The sequence below is a fragment of the Phasianus colchicus genome, chromosome 9, assembly GCF_987193195.1.
Source record: "Phasianus colchicus chromosome 9, bPhaCol1.hap1.1, whole genome shotgun sequence".
NCBI lineage: Eukaryota > Metazoa > Chordata > Aves > Galliformes > Phasianidae > Phasianus > Phasianus colchicus.
Genome location: NC_143444.1, coordinates 9,506,177 through 9,528,005, shown reverse-complemented (window position 1 = coordinate 9,528,005; position 21,829 = coordinate 9,506,177). Strand labels below are relative to the sequence as shown.

General features: G+C 41.1%; 1 protein-coding gene across 4 annotated transcripts in view; it reads right to left on the bottom strand.

Annotated features, from left to right (window-relative positions):
- Positions 1-21,829, bottom strand: part of MTA1 (metastasis associated 1) — a 71,524-nt gene that overhangs the window by 35,336 nt on the left and 14,359 nt on the right. For all 4 annotated transcript variants that reach the window (XM_031595742.2, XM_031595739.2, XM_031595741.2 and 1 more), the window contains exons 4-10: positions 15,524-15,650; positions 15,288-15,351; positions 10,243-10,360; positions 8,633-8,735; positions 4,646-4,745; positions 3,097-3,285; positions 1,951-2,025 (exon numbers count right to left, since the gene is read on the bottom strand). In XM_031595742.2, the coding sequence (XP_031451602.1) occupies positions 1,951-2,025; positions 3,097-3,285; positions 4,646-4,745; positions 8,633-8,735; positions 10,243-10,360; positions 15,288-15,351; positions 15,524-15,650 (776 nt within the window). The remainder of the gene's footprint in view (positions 1-1,950; positions 2,026-3,096; positions 3,286-4,645; positions 4,746-8,632; positions 8,736-10,242; positions 10,361-15,287; positions 15,352-15,523; positions 15,651-21,829) is intronic.

Genomic DNA, 21,829 nt, shown 5'->3' with positions numbered 1-21,829 from the left:
ATGCTTCTAAGAATGGAAGAATCTACAAGAATGAGCAAGTCAGCAGTTGCGAGTGGGGAAATAACACACAGACTTGAAAGATAAATTAATCACCCCCTTAAAAAGAGGCCAAGTGAAAGCGAAACAACTCAGGATACACAGTGGCCATACCCTTATGTAGCACATTTTCAATATCTCATGTACAGAAGTGCTATAAACTCCAGAACCATTCTGTGCTGTTAGACTAAGGAAAGAACTGACACAGACAAAACGCTGGAAAAAAAAAATGGTGTTGAGAGTTGTGCTTTGTGAAAGAATTTGAATATACCAAATGCAATGCACCATTATTCCAAATAAAACTTCCTATGCTTTATTTGTGGTTATATACAGACCAGCTCTCCCAGGCTTTTTATAAATGTTTATTATATTATTTGCTTCTACAGTCTGGGAATTTGAGACGACATCTTCAGCTCAGTTCAAACATAATGGATGTGGTGTCTCTGTTCTGCAATTTCTACCTGTCTCAGCTTATACTCACGTTGTCTCCTAAGTGCACAGCCTCTAATTGGAAGTTTTCCCCAAATCCCACTCCCTGTACTTTGCTGGGCAGCACACATGAGGTACAACAACACAACCACAATAGAAAACTCACTGCAGAAGAATGCAGCAAAACAATACAAGAAACTGTGACGCTTCTTTAATTACTATTTTATTACTGCAAGAACAAATAATCAGACTCTTTTATGCAACTATCCCCTCTGCAATTTTGTCTTTGTAATAGGAAAGCTCAAGAAATTGAAAAAAGCAGAAGAATGCAACTACTATTTTGGCACATTTTTTCACCACTGCGTGAGCTTCCATGATGGACTCACTTACCTACTGTGCTTTTCTTTATAGGAAAGAAAAATTTCAATTGAGGAATGAATTCAGGAAAACATTAGAATGAGGATGCAAGCATTAACTCTGCTTAATATATTAAACAAAAAAAACCCCTGCAATACAGAATTTATTCAAAGAGGGTTCTGATTTGTCCTGAAGAGCCCTCCATAATTTGAAGTGTTCCAATCACAAAGAGAATGGCAAAAAAAATTGCACTGCAGATCTTGACAGCCAAATTTAGCACATGCCAAATATTGGTCAATGTCCCAAGCCTCCATCCTTTATCCTAGGCTGAACATCTTACGAAGCAAGTTAAGGTGGGATTTAAGGTGGGATGTTTCTTTAACTACACTTTTTTTAATGCTTTAAATAGGTGCCTAGACATTACACTGATAATTAACATTAATAATCATTATGCATTTCTCCCTTTTAATTAGTTTTCCTATTAAATATTCTAAGTACTTTTCAGCCATCGTTATTCTACAACTTTTTACATACTTCTTGCATCATGCTTTCATTACGTAAGGTACCAAGCAGCCTTTGTATTTAAACCAGGAGGAGATAAAAATGACTGTAAACATCAATCCAAGTTGATTCTCAAGTATTAGGAGTCTGGGAATTTGAGCCACCAAAGCTTCCCAAACACCCTGCAGTACTTACACAAAGGAGACCCCGTGCAGCTGCAATCAAAGTCATGGGCAGGTAGTGGAGGGGAATAATGACAGTTGTGGTACATGAACTACTGCCTTCATAAAAACCCTAAATTGAAGTTACTGCTGACCTTGAACTTGGTTACACAGGCAGAGAATAACTCTATATATTTCCTCAAGCTATTTCATTCCAAAACAGATGTAAACATGTGGCTTTGACATTTTTAAATGTTTGCTGCTACTTTAGTTGGCTTGGAACTTTCACATGTCTACAGGATGGCTGATGAGTTCAGTGATAAGGGATTAGCACTTTGGATGATTACAGAATCCACCTATTGGAAAGCCTGAACTCCATAAAGAAGAGTAAAGCAGCAGCATTTGACTTCAGTGGCAAATAAAGCAGTTTCTTTTGTAATGAAAAAGATGATTCTGACTTTCTTACCTGCTGAACGTATCTGTCTGTAGTTTTCCACATATAGTAATACTCTATTATGCTTGTTAAGGATTTCCATGGGAGCTAGGGGCATAAAGGAAAAGCAACAGTCATTGCAGGAAACTGGATGCAGCCTCACCAAAATTCACAGAATTCCTCTGGCAGACAGTTTGTAACAGAGTTTGCAACTACTAACCCTGCTAGCAAAAAAGATAAGAGATTCAGATGTTAACTAAGGACAGAGGCACCCACTTTAAACGGGACCTTTCAAAAAATAGTGCTTTCAGTGTAGAAGCAGAGCAGGTTACAGGTAAATCTTCATGCTGCACTGGCTTCACGGTAAACCATTCAGAGTCAACATGGAAGACAGCCTACTGGCTGAGACAGTCTTGCTGCTTTGAGCAGCAAAGACTCAAGCTTAAGAATCATGATGACAGTCTTATAGCTCTGTTTTGCAAAACTTCCATGGAGCAGGTCCTTAAAAAAAAAAAAGTAAAATGATAACTACTAAGAGAAACATGCCATGCCAGCTCTGTTCTCTGCATGAAAAGCAAGAGGCTTTCAGCAGGACTATAGAGTGTTGTGCGGCTTCCAAGTCCCTTCATCTAAAAGATTAGAGCACAGGACAAGCAACACTGACACTACTTGTTTTGTTCTGAGGAGTCGAACAGTGATACACTGCAACTTGGCTCTCCTACAGTGCTCCATTCAATCTGCTGGCTGAATACCTATGGAGGAGATCTGGCCAAACTACAGGACGCTTCCCACGGATGCCCAAGATTCCTTTCAGAGGACCCTTTATTGAGATAATATAAAAGTGACTACACTTCCACATTCCAGGTTCAGTACTCTTTCAAACAAGATACTCTACAGCAGCTAGGCTTTCCTGTATCCACTCTGTTGTAGTCAAGCAGACTATTTAAATTAACATCCCTGGAGGAAAAATCAATCATCAGTGATTTGAAATTCTGACTGTACAGCAGACTGTCTTCAGTACGAGGGCTGTCTTCCCCTGGTTTACTGCAAGGCATCCATCAGTTCAAAGCCCTCTTCTTGAAGATGAAGAAAAACAACTCAGTGCAGACAAGCAGTAAACCAGCTCTGTCCCTAATCAGAATCAGCCTCATCATGCAGGCCCCCACTTTATATACTTACAAAATCTTGCTGAATGTCAGTGAAATCTTTTCCATATTTTTCTAGTGCTTCCTCAAAGAGGTTTGCCTCTGAAGCAGACCACTCCTCCATCTCATCTCTGCACAGGACTGGCCCACCTTGTGGCACAAGCGCAGAGATCGCCTTGGAAATGTCATAGACATTTTTGTGCAAAGTGTCCATAGCATGGAACTACACGGTTGTAAAAGAGAGAAATAAATGTAAGAACAAGCATCCAGCAGGGAAAACACTTAGCAATTTAACAGCAGTAACAGAAACCATGCAGTGATATTGTGGATATAGTGTACTACATCTGCACCAAGTCAGTAAATACTTGTTCCAACCCCATACTCAAGATAATTTTCAGTGTACAAGTCTTATGTTCACTAAAAATAGTGGAATTTTTTGAATGTGAGCATCTGCATACGAGTAATTCCTACTTTATCTAATCCCCAGCACCACCACTGCAGCACTGTTAAGAAAATGCAGGGGATAGAGCCCCACTCACCAGATGGAGCATGAAGATAGAGGACTGAGGGTGCATTTTCTAATAAACTTAGCCATGCACTTCTTCTGTCAAATAATCTTCACAAATTGCATATAAAAACATACTTAAGCAGACACACATTTGCCCCAAATGTCACAAACTCCAAAAAGGATTTAAGTCACATATAATAGTTGAGTAGGAAGAATTACTCCTGAGAATGAGCAATTATTCATGAGAAAGCTGAGCTACAACTGATGGCGACTTTTTATTTACAAGAGGAAAGAACACACTGAGCGTGAGGAATTGGTATTTTAAATGAAAGCTGGGCTTTATTTCTGTTGTTTTAATCAGGATGTTATTTGTCTTCCATTTACCAGAGCTTTGAGCACGTGCATAATCAGCCTACAGTATTTTATCCTAGAGTTTGTTCTACAAATAATTTCATATTATACCAGTTACGAGGTGAGATTTCGATAACAGCACTCTGGAGACTTTGTAAGTTTTATTCACACTTCCACTCAACTCTTTCTAGCATAGAAATTTCAGTTTTCCCATTCCTCTCTATTAAGTATCCCTTAGAATTACAAAATATTCACAGAATCACCACTCCTTTGGTGCTTTAAAGGGAAGCTCAAAGAAAACTCCATCAACTGAAATTTCTTATCTGACCACAAACTCTTCCCCCCTAGACAATTTTGCCCAAGGATGGCAGTGGCAGTTGGGGAAGTGTTAAGTGGTATTTTGGCATTACGACCTTGCAGACAAGCACGTGGATTCTTTTTAAGACCATTACTCACTCAGCCTATGTAAGAGATGGGCTGTGAAGCATGGTCAAAACATTAAAGAAACAAAAATTCTGAGCTACCCAAAATGAATCATAAGGAGGCACAAAGCCAGAAAATTTTTCTTTAACGTAAATAAAGGGCTCCTTTACAAAGACAGGATCTGGTTCACAGCAGGCCACAATTACAGTCCATCTGCCCCCTTCCTTTTGCCAGCTGTTACATTGAGAAGGTGAATTATCTTACATCTCTCAATAACTGAAGGCCCGCTTATAAACCTTACCAGTGTGATGTCCCTAGAGGCTGCTGCAGCACTCATGTGCAAACTTGGCTGTCTGACAGAACTACTGCAATCTAGTGCTCGGGCAAATGTACCAACAGACCTGAAAGAAATAACAACAGAGCATTAACTGCAGGCAAAGCAAGCGTAAATATCAACACCCAACCAACATTTTTTGAGATCAGCAGACTCCACTTCTCAGTAACAAGATTACATGTCTTGGCACTACATCTGAGCTAGGAACCGTTCTCTTCAGATGTGGTTTGTTATTATGAATGCTCGACTGTGCTCACTTTATATGACCAAACAGGCTTAGGCAGGAGAACAGTGGAGGACTCCAAGATCCCAAATGGGCAGTTTTGAACCATCTCTGTCTCTCAACACAAACTTTTGAATTAAGGTTTAAAAGAGAGTGATCACAAGTGACCTTTATGAATGGCAACCTGAGCAGCACTGCATTGTCCAAAGGTATGTCAGTAGATGCCAAGACATGACAAGAAAAGAAGAATGCTGTAACAATCATTTTCCAAAGCTGCAGAAAAAGTATGACATAGTATAATGTTGTAAACGTGTATTTATTGTATGTACTGTAATATATAAAAAAAAGAGTATTTAAAGTTTGAATAGACTGTGTAAAAGGACAGCAGTTCTCAAATACTTGCCAATGACAGCCACTCCCGTTTGCAAGGCCACAATTCCCAGGCTCCTTATTTTACCCCTAAAGAAACGAGCTAGAGAACTCTACAAAAGGAACACTGGTTCCAGTAATTCCCACTCCCCTGGCTGCTTGTTGCAGCACACAGTTGGGAACACTCCTGCACAGTGAACTGGAGCTGAACTCTGAGAAATTACAACAACAACAAAAAAAATCAATTCCTCCCCAGCACCCCCTCACTCAGTTCACTTCCCCAGACTAGTTGACTAGCTGAGTGCATAGAAGAAAAAAAGGTAAATACTTAGGCAGTAATCCATCAAATATCTGATTTTGGTCAAAAGCCAAAGCCACCCCCGCAAGGCTTTGGTGCATTCAGGCTTCACCCTCTCCCGAGCCTCCTACTCACTCATCCTTGGCCCTGCTTCACAGCTCCCCTGCTTGCAGAACTGATAGTTGTGTTTTTTTGTGGTACCTAATTAGAAACTGGATCACTTTGCTGATTCTGGGTAGAAGCAATCTTTATACTGATCTTTTTGGGGACTTCTTCCAGCAGGCAGCCTCACGTGGCTCTATCAGCAAACCAAGCAGGCAGCAGAAAACGGCCAGAACTCCTAGAAGCAGCTTCACAACCAAAAAGCCCATCACAGAGCAGCTCTGTGGTCACTCTAAACCAACTCACACACAAAACCCCATCAACGAGGCACTTGCACTCTCTAGTTTCCCACTGAGTGTTCCTGACACCAAGACCACAGCAACGTGTGGCTGAGTGGCATTGTGAACCAACGCTGCTGGAAGTTGGCCCATCAAACAAGCTCTTTGTCTAAGGGTCCCATAAGCAGCAGGAATCCTTTGCTGGAGATATTCCAGCTTCCTCCACCATCCTGCATCACTGGTTGAGATTATTTTCTCCCTGCTTTCAGCTGTTTCCCTACGTGCATCTGTTTAAGTACAAGGGGTGCTTCAAAAGTAATGTCTCCTATTATGTTGACCCACAGTGCCAGAGGCCAACAGAAGGAATAACCGTATGAAAGTTTATCAGGATCTACTGAACCAACATGAAGCTGAAGGTGACAATTCCCTGGACAGCATAATGACCAGCAATGAGATGAGGTGTCACCTCTATGAGCTGGAGTCAAAACAGCAGCCCATGGAATGGCAATTTGTCAATCTCCCATTGAAGAAAAAATTGAAGACACAGCTCTCAGCAGATGAAGTAGGACAGGAGAGAGGTGATCCTTCTGGGAACCCAGACAAACCATCTGCTCTGACTGCCATGTCACAATGCTGACTAAGCTGAAGGCTCAAACTTCCAGAGTCAGGACAGAGAAGAAGACAGCCTTAACCCAAGCCCCATACCAGTTTGAAGACCATAGAGCACATTGCCAGTCTTGGCTGGACTTCCTACCACACCCACCATATAGCCCAGATTTGGCACCTTCTGACTTCCATCTGTTTGGGCTGATGAAAGATGGACCGCACAGGCAATTTTTTCCTAGCAACAGTGCCTTTGTAGCAGCTGTGAAACAGTGGGTCACCACTGCTGCTACAGATTTCTATGAGTGTGAAATGCAGGCTCTCGTTCATTGCTGGAAAAAAAAATGCTTAGCTAATGGTGATGACTATGTTGAAAAATAGCATTTTGCAGCTGAGAATTTGCTCTATCAAGCAGTGTTATTGTGCTCTTTGTATCTGTTGTAGTTTCCATAGAAATAAAGAGGAGGCACTACTTATGGAGCAACCTACATAGAATTCATCCACTGCACATAAATCACTTAATCCAGCAAATCTGACTTCACTGTTGGCACAAGTCCAGGAAAACAGCTACATACTGTGTAAGTAGCACAGTGAAACTTCAAGAGACTACATTTTATGGTGATTTCCTTAGTGCAGTCATAACACTACAGATTTTATTAACCTTAAAAAAAAACAAACCAACAAAGTCTAGACAACAGAAAACAATAGTTAACCGAAGACAAAAATGTATTAATGGATCTGAACTGTCAGATTTTCATCAATCTGGACAGCAGTTGACGTTTTTGCATTTTAACCAACCTGGTTTTATTCTTGGCTTCCTGCTACAGGGCTCTCACACAAGGCCCAACCCATCCATGAAAAAGTTTTCAAGTGTTCTTAAAAATGTTGTCTCAATTGCATAAAAATAGCAAACTTTATCTTCAAAGTGCAAAGAAAAATAATTTTTGTTGCACATTTCTGAACATACAAACTTCTCATCTTGCATACTTAAAACTTTACAGTTTAACTCAATTTTCCTTAATTTTGTCCTTTTCTTTCCTCCTAGTATTTTCTTAAGTCTATATCATTCAATGTGTTGAAAGCATTTACTGTTGTTTTCATAAATGCATTCTTTCTGCACCATTCAACAGCTCCAATCAGAATGAGAGTCTGTTCCAGCCAAGTTCTTCCATGTGAGCTCCCATGTTATGTCCTCAGGAGACACCCCATTAACTTACCCACTACAGACACAGCAATACCACACCCAGGATAATTCAAGAGGAAAGTTCAGCAGCATGATAACTCAAGATGTGTGTGGGGAGGGAGGAGAGGGGGAAAACTCACCCCCCTTCCTCCCTATATCTAATAGTAACTTGCTCCACTGACTATAGATGGTCTAACTATCCATCTACTACTGCTTTCCTCCCATGCTTTCACAGTATTATAAACTTACTTGAAGACACAGCTTGGAGAGCATTACCTTCTTCTTTAACATTACATATTAAATTTTAGTATAAGCTTCTGTTCATATAAATGAACAACACTGAAAAGGGTCACAAATAAAATTAACGGACAGATTGCCTTGAGTTTAAATAGAAGCATAAAACTCACCATTCCCCATCTGCACTCATTTGCAGGGATTTACTTTATTCATTCTACCTGTTTCCTAGTGCCTAGATTCCAACATCTTAGCTTTAACTATTACAACTTAACTATTACTGCTTGTTGAAACGTGGCTGGATTCGAAAAACGGACAAAATGGACTCTAATGAACTGTGAGGAATTCAGCTCACTGCGTGCTCTAAGTGCTGGCCAAAGAACTTGAAAAACCTCACCAGTTACAGGACAGTTTTCACATAAAATAGAAGAAAATGATTAACTTTTTGAAAGTGAAAGTTGTAAATCCACGTAGTTGTTCATGAAGTCATGCAGTTCCCAGGAAGGCACATTAACACGTCCATCATTTCAAAATGAAACACATGAATCAAGCAACCAAGCCAGCATTCATACCAGTAAAGCAAAACGAACACACAAAAACACCAAGTGCTTAGAAAAGATGAGTTACTCAAATGTTATTCAAAGAAGTGGTACATTGCTCTTACCGTGCTACCACCAAGAACTGGTCTATCTGCTTGTCTACTAGCGGGTTAAAGGCTTCCCAAACTTTTGTTTCAAGTTTTGACTGATCTCTTCCATCATCCTCACCTGGTTGAAAAACAAGTTAGAAAAGCTCAGCGTGCCTGTTTTGAAATAAAATTACTTTGCAGATTTTGTATCTCACAATAATTTAACCACCAAACCAACTCAGATACTCTGCCTGACAGTGAAAATTTCATTCACCCATTTGGCTGTGACAATTTCAGTTTGACATGTGCAGCAATCCAACTCATCCAAATTAGGGCACCGGATGCTGAAGAACTGATATCTAATGGCACAAGTAATGGGAAACAGAGTACATCCTCCCCCAAACTAGCCTCTTCTCTTCAGCCTCCTCCCCACATTCTCTTTCTCCTCTACCTCACAGCAGTTCCAGGAAAGCAGGCACACTCCCCGCTGCTCTGAGCAGGCAAAGAGCAGCTGGTCCTGTATGCCATTTGCTTTCTAAGGGGCAAATCATAGCATCAGATTCTCTTATTTCTATTTCCGAACCATATACAAACCAAAATACCTTTAAAAAAAAATACAGGAGCTACTGAGCCTCTTTTTTTTTAAGCCCCTTTTGAAACATCTGGAGATTATTCTCTGAATTCCCATGTTGGCTGGCTGAAGGAAGAGAATGCCTTTCAAATTAGTTCATCCTCACTTAGGAGGCTAGCCCAGCTGCCAAATAAATATCACAGACAAATTAAACAAGAGTCCCAACCAATTTGTTGGCCTGCTCTAACATTAGCCTAACGGTATCTGCACATCTGCAAAGCTCTGAGGCAGAGAGTGAGGTACCTCACTGCATTAACATCTCTGCCTCGGAGTTTGGTACAGCCCCTTCCAACATGGCTCATAACACCAGCTCTCTGAGAAGGAGAACACTGACAGATCGATCTGAGCCCTACACAGGTCTCAGAGAAGAGTTCTTCCACCCACTGCAGTGTAAGGACCAGTGTGAAGCTGCTATCTGTTAACTAACAGCCTCTTTTCCTGGGCATGTGTCCTTATGTTCCTTCTGCTCCACGAGCAGGGCAGGCTGAGGTCTCACAACGTGCTCAAGGCAGCAAATTCCTCCCGCCTGTTCTGCAGGTGAGAAGTCTAGGCTGGCAGCCAACAGCAGCAGACGGGCAGGGGGCTCTGAGGAAAAGGCATCCAGCAATAATGGGCAAATTGATGTGGGGAGACAGCACTTAATTGGCAATAATTTGGGAGTGGCTCTTACAGAGAGGCAAGGCTTGATTAAAAACACAAAGGCTATACAGATGTGATGGAAATTTGTGCTTCCCATGGAAATTCTGAAATCGCTTAAAATGAGTGCAAGCTCTGAGAGAGCCAATTAATTCAATTTGTCTCAACAACTTTTATGATTTGGACAAATGCCCACTTAAAGCCTGGTTTGAGACACAACTAATTGCATGCAGTGGGCAACTGCTTCAGTCCCTAACAAACCAAGCCAGTGGTGCACACATGTCGTGGTGGTAGGAACCTCTGTCTCCCACACGGGCTGCATACATAAAAGTGGCTGCATTCCACATGGCCTCTTGACAACTTAAATTATGGAAATTACCCTCTTTTAATAAGTCTGTTATATCTGCCTGGTATCTGTTTCCAACTCGAATTTCTCCTTTATCAGCAAGTAGAGTCTTTTGTTGAGGATCGTATACTAGTGAATAGAAGAAGAAATCCTAAAAATGAAACAAAAACAGAAAATAAAGTATTACTAGCTTACATTTTTAGCATAGTATATGTAGTAGAAAGCATTTATGCTAAGTTTGCTCACTCAGTCCACTCATAGCAAGTAAAAACAAACTAATTACAAGTTCCCTTCTCAGCACTCTCCTAATAAAGATCAGGATGTGGCCTTCCTTGTCTCACGGATGCAATGCTGACCAAACTGTTTCCCCTCATCACCTAAGATTAAATTGCTGTCTTTCTTCTGCTGCTTATTGGGCAAAGGGAAGCAGATTTGGCAGCAGCAGCAGCTAGCTGCAGGTGGTAATACATTAATTTGTTGCTTTTGCTCAAGTAGATGAGAAAAAGGCTAAAATAGCTGCTTGGCTTCTGTCACCTGGGTAAGCATGAACGATTAAAGCAAGAAGTCATACCAGAATGAGAATGTCCTGCCAGGGTGGAGGAAGAAAACAGCCTCAATTTTAATCACTTAACTGCACAGGGTAAGTAATTGAACTTTTCTGCAGCAAGTATGCTCCATCAAAGGGGAGCTGGGATATGGGACAGGAAGAGAGCTCTGTTTGGACATCTCAGTTTCCATCCACAGTAACCAGGTCACCAGGAACAGAACAGAAATGCATTATCTGCCATTTTTCACATTTGGGTTTCCAGCTCCTTTTCCCTTCCCTGCATTTCTGTGTAAATAGCTGGCAACCTGTTCTAGTGCATCTCATTTCACACTTTCCCTTTCCCTGGATTTGTATGCATCATGCAGCAAAAATCAGGAAAAACCAGTTTTCAACTCTCTCTCATGAAAAGGTGGCAAGGAAAAGGAAGTCCTATATCTGCCATAAAAAACCCCAAGAAGGAGGAATGACCACTGAGTTTGCCCAGTAACAAGGTAAACATCCTGTGGACTAGAGAGTCAAAGGTGCACATTAGGTTTGTTTATCCAGCCCTGCACATTACATAGATTCATCTAAGACTGATGCCACAGAAGGTCTCCCACATTTTCTTTACACGTCTGAAGCATCCAGCATACAAGCAATGACAGAATTTAAAAATGTTAAAGATGGTAGTTCTAACTTTAATAGAAAAAAAAAAAACTGTTTTTTCCAAGAGATTAATATGTATGGAACGGGAAGAAGAGAATAAATTTTATCTGGTCTGCATATGGTTTGGCTTTGCTACCTAAGAAAGCAGGACACAGAGAAGTCTCACCTATCCAGCACAAAACAAGAGGCAAGGCATTAATTTGCACTGAAAACACATCATTTCCCCCCAGAGGGAGCATGTTCTGCTGATGGTAGGATTGAAGCCATAGCTAACACTTGCCCTGACACCCAGGTAAGCGAACTAGAAGGGCTGTGGTCTGGAAGATTTGGTTTTCAATCAATGATATTCTCGACAGAACTGATGCCCACTCCCACAGGAACCAAAGACGACTTGCAACAACCTACCAACAGAAGGAGGTTCAGAGTAGAAGACAAATAATTCATGTGATAGCTGAGTCAGCAAATCTGGGTTTCTTGCTCCCTGATATATGCAAAGTTCCAAATATTGCAATACTGAGGATATACTGTATAAGAGATTTCATAGCACAATCTTTGTCGGCCAGGAGAAGTTGCTGATTGTGGGGAGGCTTTCTCCTATGTTATTTGACTGAGATGCTCTACTGCTTCTCTTTTGTAGATTATTGCTATGTATGTAGCCATCTAATGGCAGTCACTCAGTGAGAAAAGGGAGCAGGCTACACATTTCTTTTTGCTGTTCTTCCCTCATCCCTTTCTTTGGGGAGGAGACAAAGGAAGGCAGGAGAGAGGCAGGCAACACTTCTCTCTAAAATAAAGGACCAGGGACTGTAATTCTTCCACCCAACCAGAGCCTTCCCAACAGGGTTGAGATGGAAATTTAGGGGCAGAAGCGTGAATACAATGCAACCCCCAGAAGTAATACAATGCCACCACCATCAGTGCCCATAGAAACATTCAATTCAGCCCACAAAAATGGCACATCATTCCTGAAAACGCTAAAAAACATCAGTTTAATGCCAGTGGAAGCAACAGCCCAAGGAGCAGAGCAGATCCTAGAGTATCATCTAGAGTGAGCGTGAGTTTTTGATCACCACTGCATAACACAAACGAGAGATTTTTCAGAAGGATTTCACCCAATAAAATTACATGGCTATTCGCAATCATCCATGTTTTTTCTTGCTGTCAAAACTGTACATGTTGAGTTCATAGCAGTGAAGAAAAATAAGGGTTTTCTGCTTTAATTCCACATCCCAGAAAACACTCAACGTGTTTGGAAAAAAATAAAAATAAAAATGACCTGCCAAGAGTTAAAATTAAACCATGACTTTCTGCTTCTCCAAACTGTTACATGGACACATATACTCAGAGCTTCCCTATCCAAGCCCCAAAGCTACCAGCAGCTACGAGCCAAGAACCAAAGCCACCAATGGCAGAAAAACTGTAAAAAAGCTCCACATGAAAGTACAGTACAAAAAGTGGTTAGTTCATTACAGCCTGCAAACCTACTCTCATGAAGTCAGTTGGGGTGAAGGGAGAAATTTTAGCATTTTATTTTTAGGGAGTACCAAAAGAAACAAATGCCAGATACGTACCCAGCAGGCAAAATTCACATCATCACATGGGTATCTTCTAGCAGCACCATCAAATAAGTGGTACGTATAAAAATAGGGAAATCTAGTGCTAATCTGCAGAATAGGGAAATCTACTGCTTGTGCCAGAAGTGGTTATAACCTTCTCTTGATCTCCCTGAGAATTAAAATTAAGCATCTACAGGAAATTCAGGTTTTCAGTTGCTTTTTTCTTTTTCCCCTTTTTCCTCCTGTTCCTCAGTCCTTCTACAAACCTGGTTTTGCCAGACACAATAAAAACAGCACTGGGCCCTGAATGTCATGCAGCAAGCCTTGTGAGCAGCACAGCAGGAGAGGGGAAGGATGAAAGCAAGATAACAAAAATGTAGTTTTGCTACGCTTACTATCTCCCTAAAAACTTCTCTGCATGTTTAACCTCCTTCAAGGCAAACAGCCTTGGGCCGAAAGCCTACTTTCAGTGGTCAAAGCAGGCAAGTTATCAAACATACAAGAAATCTGTTGGCACGTTCCCTAGAACTGCTTTGAAAGCAAAGAGAGAATTAAAAACAGGAAGGGAAGAAAAAAAAAAAAAAGGAGCAGTTGAAGGCAGTTGAAAACTATATTACCCAGGGCCAGGAACTGACCAGGCAACAAGTATCTCCTTTCTGAATCTCTTCTCCCTCCACCCCAGCACATTTCTGTTCCTAAGCTTCCAATTTCTTTACCATCTGTCCAAGCTACTTTGCACCACAGCAAAACACTGTGGTAAGTGACAGGACACATTCAGGGAACTCTTTCATTCTGTGAAATCTCTAAGTGCCTGCTCAGTTTAAAAATAGTCTGCATCACTCATCTTGCATTTTGAGAGTTCAAAAGGATGAAAACAAGAAATCTTTCTGTTCCTACATCTGCATCTGAGCAATTGCACAACTAGAGGAAAAAAGCTCCATTCTCATCCAAGGTACCTACCTGTAAGAGTGCTGGTAATAAAAATGTTTGGGGAGCAATGGAGAAGGAACACAACTTAAAGTTTGGGTACTGGTAAGTCTAAAACTAATTTCAGTTTGATTAACTTTTGCTTTCAAATGGGCATCTCCCAGACTGCTAACTGGTAACAAGCATTTCTGAGCACAACAGCCCTCGTTTGATGCACTGCCATTTGGCAGTCCTGAGCAGGCTCAACATGTTTTTGGTTTCACATTCCAAAGAGAAGCCTGACTATTTAATCTCCGTGCTTTGTTTAAAATTCTCTTAAACTGGAGCACTGGATTAAAATTAATCTTACATTTAAATAAATACTGAAGAAAGCTAAAGATGCATTTAAAAAGCCAGCCCAAACTGCAACATGCTCCTTCAAACCAAAAACAACCTGTTTTCTTTGCATTTCATAAAGGCCAGTTTAATGACTGTTACCCTTCTGCTTTCAATTACACGATTTCCTCTCTTATGTAACATTTAAATGTTTTCAAATTCAAACATGCTTGCAGATGTATTCAAATAATAACACACTGAAATGGTTTATTATTCATTAGCATGAAGTTTTAAGAAAAAAAAAAAAAACATGCTGTTAGTTTCCAAAAGGAAAGGTTTCCTACTGTCATATTCCAAGACTGCCTAGCCCAGCTGGCAGCCAGTGGTTCAGACACCTTTAAACCTGTATACATGTATTAATAAAGGACTGTAATTTTTAAAATCATGGAACACCTGAAAAAGTAAAACCCAACAGTGTAAGACAGTTCAGTTGCAAGTGTTTGGCTGAGGTACCTTTAAGGAGTCAGATTGCTAAAATTTTCTGCAGGAGTCAGAAGTTCAGTGACAAGTAGTTTTTCAAGGATCTAAGTGGCTGTGGTGGTAAATGAAGGATTACAAGTAAATAGTTTTAACAGTGAACTCAAAACCAAGGGAACTAAGCTCCTCAGAGATCTGAGGTGAGATCAAGCTTAAACCATATTCAAATAAATACGTAAGAGTTCGGAAGAAAACTAATATATGGAAATACAGTTTGCTGGCTTGCTCCCTCTCCTACAGTTACTTCACCTCCCACCCTGTGTAGTCTGGGAGCCTGAGCCTTCATCTTGAGCTTTCAGTCTGCCATGCTGATAGGCAAGGACAGCTTACTGTCACAGGAATGTAAACAACATGCCTGGCCTGCTAGATCCACCAAGTTTCACATCAAAATGAAGACTGTACCGAGCCCAAAGCTTCCCCCTGTCAACACTGAGTATGCTTAGACATAAAAGAAGAACTGTTCTTTTTAGAAAGCTTACAAAAAGCCACCAAATCTAAATTGTGCCAAAAGAAAGCGTTCAAGCTTGACAATTCACAAAATGGGTTCATACCTCCCGTTCCAGATATGATTTAAGGGATTCTGTCTCATTTAACAGAGTAACGCTGCATTTGCCTCTAAAAAAGAGAAACATATTTTATGAAAAAACACACATCTTAAATGCTTGTGTGATTCATAAGATGATACTATTGAAGTTGCACACAAAATTGAATATTACACTGAAGAGTACTTGAGTAATAGTGACATTTGGTTTCTAAATAAAAAGCACAGGAAGAAAATGGCCGTTACCTAATGTGTGTGGCTGGCAGAGATTCCAGCTGTCGTGAGAGAAATAACTCACGATGTCGTAACTGATGCTTCTGTTTCTCTGGCAAGTCAACCATTTCTGGGTTTTCCATCTCTTCTTCCATTTCTCCTGGTCACAGAGAGACAAAATGACCGTTACAAACATGGCACAAGTATGAACTCTAGGCCAATCAGCTCCAAAACCTTTGCTAAATAATAAACAGACTCAAGATGAAATATAACTTTGAACCCTCACATTTCACCTAGGGAAATAAAGCTTCTGTATTAGTTATCTCGTTAAGTCACATCTGTGAAGAACAGTGTTTATCACCACTAGAATGAAAGCACCCCAGGCCAACACTTGTGGTGGCCCACCAGGCTGTGGTCACCAATCTGCAGCAGAAGAACAAGGGACCATCTGCCACAGCAATGGCTGCATTGGGAAGGAGCTGACACATGATGAACGAGGCAGGGAAAGCAAAATCTTCAATCTAGGTGTCAGCTATCATGCACCCTACTCCTATTACAGTTGCACACTGCTCCGTCCTGCCTTCAACAGCTTCTGAAAGAAATGCCTACTGAAAAGACCAGTTTAGCTGTTGAGCGGATTTCACTCTCTTCACCATAACCACAGGCAATAGATCACAGTCACAAGATGAACTGGAATGTAACCAAGTGCCCAAGGCCAGCCTTGTGAGCAGCCCTCCCCTGCTGCAGCTCACACACTGCTGCCTGTGTCAGCCTGGAGTCAGGATCCACCACCGCCAGCTTGCAGCCACGCTATCTCCATCCAACCAGCTTTAAATGAATGCCAAAGTAACTACATGAAATCACACCCATACAGACACGCAACCGATCCAAAACATCTCTAGGCACTGTCCTTGTTAGAAGCAAATTATTGTCATGCTTTGTGTTCATTAGCAAGCATCCTGTCAATCACACGTGACAAAGCTATAGAAAACCCAAAGCTCCATGATGAAGGACAGGAAAGAAAACCCCAGACCTCCTCCTTCCCTATGAAATGAAGGCAGTGACTGCGTTGTCCAAAAGCACAGCAAAGTTTCCCAGACTCGAGCAGGACAGGCTGTAATGTCTCCTACCCCAACAGCAGAGCTCCGACTGTCCTGCTGCTGTGCTCTCAAAGAGCAGATCTACGCCTGCAGCTTAACTCAACACTTGTTGCCAAGAAACATTTCTAGTCAGAAATTCATAATACGGGAGCAGTTGTGATTCATACACTCTGAAGATTAGTTACCTCTAATCCTCATTGCCAGCCCAAAAGAAAGCAAACAGAAAGGAGAGAGAGTGCCATTTTACAAAACATTAAAGTTGCATTTAAATAGCCCACCATTCTGCCAAAGGGGTGACAAAAAGCAACGATACACCTTTCAGATTCCTCATGATTTGTCACTGTTTTACCATCCTGGAACAGAGACCTGTGGTTTATAAGCCTCTCAGGTAAGCTGCTCCAGCAAGGAAGGGAAAAAGCAGCGTAATTAAACCCCATTGCCACATGCAGCAGCTATTACAACTGCATGAGCTGTTCTGCATACAGCAGCACATGTTACAGTTTAGTATTTTTCTACACACTGGAACACACAATCTACATTTGTGCCCCAGTTTCATGGTTCTGCAATTGATTTACTGAAGTGGATTCTGTTTTAGTTGAAAATTAATACTGTGGCTGCTGCCCTACACTATAAATACACCAGCAGCAATCCACAAACAAGTCAGCAAGTTACCAGCTTGCTTGCTCAAAAACTGATGGAAAAGGCATTAATGCCTCCTGCACTTAGGAGAGGTTTTGGAGAATCAGAGTATGCACAGAGTAATGCAGGAAAAACACTAAGGAGCAGCTTAATACTTTAATACACTTAATATCTTCAGCATATTTAGTAGCTGAGAGCCTTCAAAAATTACATTAAACATATATTGAGGACTATGTGCTAGTCTTATCTATGAAGAAAACAAAACCACCCAGCAAAAACAAGCTCATCTCTGGAGGTACACCCCTTCTGCAAGGCTTGTCTTCCAACTCCTGTTTTATTTATATGCCTTGTGCTTGTAATAAAACAAGGAAGGTGGGACGTACAAGTTTTCTTCTTACGCCAGCTCTGCTATGCACAGCCTTTCAAAGGAGAAGGCACAATGCATTTTGACAAATGTGTTCTGAAGGAAAGAAATGCACCAAGAAAGCAGGACTGGAGTCATGCAAAAAGTAGCTTTGATAAAACAGTAACTTATGCCACCTCAACACCTCACGTATTGCAAAGGTTTAAGTTGGGATATAAACCAAAACGGGACTAACGCAGCCTAAAGCTTCAGGACAAGTGCAACACATCTGCACCTCAACCTCCCACAGCTCACGCTCTCAGCAAAGCAGACTTCAGGCTCCAGAATGGCAGCCCCTGAAAGACAAGGACAATAATCTTCGAAAGAAATAGTAATAACAATAATAAACTCCTTTCAGAAGCACTTGCCCACATTTACGGCAGTACTGTGGAGTAAGTGATGAGAACACAGTAGGTGCAGTATATTGGGATTTCAATGATCTCGTAAAGCTTTGCTTCAAAATTAATCTCTCTGCTTGATAGATGCACTCCTGCGGATTTAAAACTAAACATTTAGCCTGAATATAAGCAGTAATATTTCAGCTATGCAAAAGTAGCCAGTGGAATGCTGCAAGGACTGCGTTAGATTAAGCATTATTTGATATCTGACTACAGAATCATTAATAGCACATTAAGAAAAGCTTGACAGTGACACAGTGGAAGCAAGAGACAGGCAGATTGGACACAAACAGCAAGACTCATGTGAAAGCTAACATATATTGGGGAAAATAATTAGAAAGAGCAAACTGAGTTGGCGGGAGAAGCCCAAGAGGCAGAAATTGTAATTTAAAACGACCAGATATATGAGATGCAAAATTAAACATCAATATTTGCTAGATGTTAGAAAGAATAGCAATTTGATACAGATCTGACAGCAGACACACAACACAAAGCTCTCGCTCTGCATTCTGGGCTTTATGCAAGTTGCTACGTGGCAGAACTCAGAAAAGCACAAAGGCAAATGACACAGAAATAAGCGCTCATTAGGATGTCCAGCTTGGAAGATGGGCAAGTTTGCAGTAACAGAAGAATGGAGGCTGGGGCTGGAGGTGTTCAAGAAACATCTAGATGTTGTACTGAGGGACTTGGGTTAGCAGGAAATACTGGTGATAGGTGGATGGTTGGACTGGATGACCTTAGAGGTCTTTCCAGCCTTGACGATTTCTATGGTTCTAATTAGTTAGCATGGTATCTCTGCATTTGAAATGTAAAAATAAAAAGGAAGAAAAAGGGATCAAAACATTGAGAAACTCAATCAAGTTGGGGGCACTGACCTGTTACAGTTCCTTCAGCAGAAAGGAAGCTTTAACAGCTCTGAAAGATGTTCTACAACTCTGCAGAACATCCTTCTGTGTTGGAGGAAACCAATGCTGTGACAACAGATTCCTTTTCCCAGGACCACTTCTAATGGACCATACTAAGCCTTGGTACCCCATTTATTTTCTCTCTACCAAAACCCAAATATTGACTCATAGCTATCAAAACGTGGTGGAATTTTCATCAAGTGGAACTCCTTACACCTTGACAGTTCAGGAGAGGTTGACCACAGTACCAAACATCTCATGACCCCTCCCAAAACTTGTTGTGATCATCTGCTGCAACCATGGTCAACACTGCGGGAAGGGACAGAGCAAACAGGCCCTGTATTTGACACTTTCCTTCCTCACCACACCAGTGTTGGAAGAGGAAATCACAGTTTCCTCCTCTCAACAGCAGGCCCCAAAACGTCCACGCACAGATTAATGAACTTGGCTCGTTTTAAAACTACATGCGTAGATCAGGGAGAAAATGGGGGTAGAGGGTATAAAATGGCCAAGAACTCATCAGTAAAGCTGTCATCAAACTGCATTTACACTGGCTGGTGTTATCTAAAAATACTCAGTGGACCCCAAACCGTTTGGGCACACGGCTCTCACGCAGCTCACGGACTGATTGAGTAATGACACCTCATCACTGAAAGATGTTTATTTTTAGAAGACTCAGCACTTTGTAAAGCACGCTGCCATGCGTGCCCAGCACCCAAACACCAGCTGATGAAAGCTGACCAGAAAGCTGCCAAGCTCTGCCCGTGCCATTCGGTTTGCACCAGCTAAACTCCGACTACTAACATTGTGGTTTCACAATCAGGGCAAATATTTTGAATGAAGTGAAAGAACTGTTGCTGCAAGATGGAGAGCACGTAACTGGAGCCAGCCAGGGTGGTTGGTTAGGAGGGAGGACAGGAGGTCCCGTTCCTGCTGTTAGAAATAATTACTTAATTACAGAAGAAACTATAGGGAGAAAATATAGTCACAGCATCCAATCGTGGCTTGAGGAATAAACAATAAAACACAGAGCGTGGTTCCCTTCTATCAGGTCCTGCCTGTAATTTTGCCTGCATGCAATATTCTACCTTAAAGCACTACAAAGTCTTTGGGCAAGAACATTAAATAGACTCCTACTGGTGAAGCAGGTTCATTTCACAATCAGGCAGAGAAATTCCCGAGAATAATTTGCGAGGTGATTAAAGAGGCTTATGAATAGAAAGTGCCAGCAATGTATGGAAGCCATTATAAGGCTGAGAGATTTATGGGACAGCCTAGACAAGTTTGATATCGTGTGATAAAAATAGTAAGATCACAGATCAAATCCCGGGATCTGGTTGCATACATCAGGTACTCATTTACAACCACAAACTACAGAACAAGCTGCTTCCTACTCATTTCTCTTCTTTATAAAGAACTATGAGAAAATACTGCATACTCAGATTTCCAAATACCTGATGGATTGTACAGTTAAAGCGTAAGAGCATCATTTTCTATTAAAAATCTAACTTTACAACATTCCTTTCACAATCCCACCTCCTTCCTTCCTGCATTGAGAGAAACAGCACTACAAAATATACATAAATTTTCCCATTATTTGGTTCTCTCGCTGCACTGATCTCAAGAGCAGGCCTAAAATGAAGGCATCTTCACCTAAGACTGCGAATCCAGGAATGTCTGCAGTCAGAAAGCTCCATTAATCAGCTGAACAAAGGCAGTTAAAAGATCAGCGATGCAGATACGTACATCTACGGCAAATGCATCAAAATGAGGCAACAGGAGACTTTATGGAAACGAACTCAAAGTCAGTGACAGCCTTGAGTATCTCTACTAGAATCTTAACATCCACAGCATTGCATTTTATTACATCAGAGTAAAGAAGTGCTGTCCAAAAAGCATCATTTTACTCTCTTCTCCCTCCTGAAGAACAGAGTCCAGACAACAGCACATCTGTGTAAATGGAAGTCATTGAGCAGAAATCTTATCCTGCACCAAAAGGAAAAACTGTAGCTACTAAAGAAGTTTACAGTAAGATGGAGCCTCAGAAACTCTATTGCTGGAATTACTGTATAGAATATTCTTTTTGTCTTTCAAACAGATATGGAAATGAACAATGAATTGTTTGTTTACGTTAAAAAAAAACCCTTCATTTTCTATCTCAACAAGAAATCAGTCTTTGCAGGCTGAAAGAGCATTTATGAGAGTTGAAAGGAAGGTTTTTGATTTTCAGCCTCAGACATGCATGTCTTTGAATCATTCCTACCTGCTTCCTGTACTAAATCTAGTCAAGTGAGACGCAGACCAAGGAATCAATAGTCATGTTGTTCATGGTGAAGCTCCTATTAAGTTTCAGTGTTCTTGGATAAAATGAATAGAGCTGCACTGAAGAGATAGCAGAAAAGCTTTGCCTGCTGCCACAGCTCTGCAGCACAGCTAAATCTCAACTCAGTGCCACACGACTTTCCCCAATGCACAGTTATACTAGTGCAACAGAGGGATTTATGTGGACTTGAATATACAACAGAAAATATTTGCATTTATCAAAAGGAGGCTAGTTTTGATGCACTATTCCCCAACAGCATACAGTGCTGGGAGCACCTGCAGACACTAAATTCATTGCCACAACTAAATACCAGACACAACGAATCCCCACGCAACCCAGTCAGATCCATACTATATACACACCACAGTCTACTCATACATCTATTAAAAAGCACATTCAAAGACAAAGATACTCAGCAGCCAAATCATGATTATGACATGCTCAGATCAGACTGGTCATTTTTCCTCATCTCTGTGCCCACGGGAGAGCCTGGAAATGGAAGGACTGATAAGGCTGCCCATACTTCTTGCTAAATCTTAGCAATCTGAGCAACACATCTCACATACTCCAT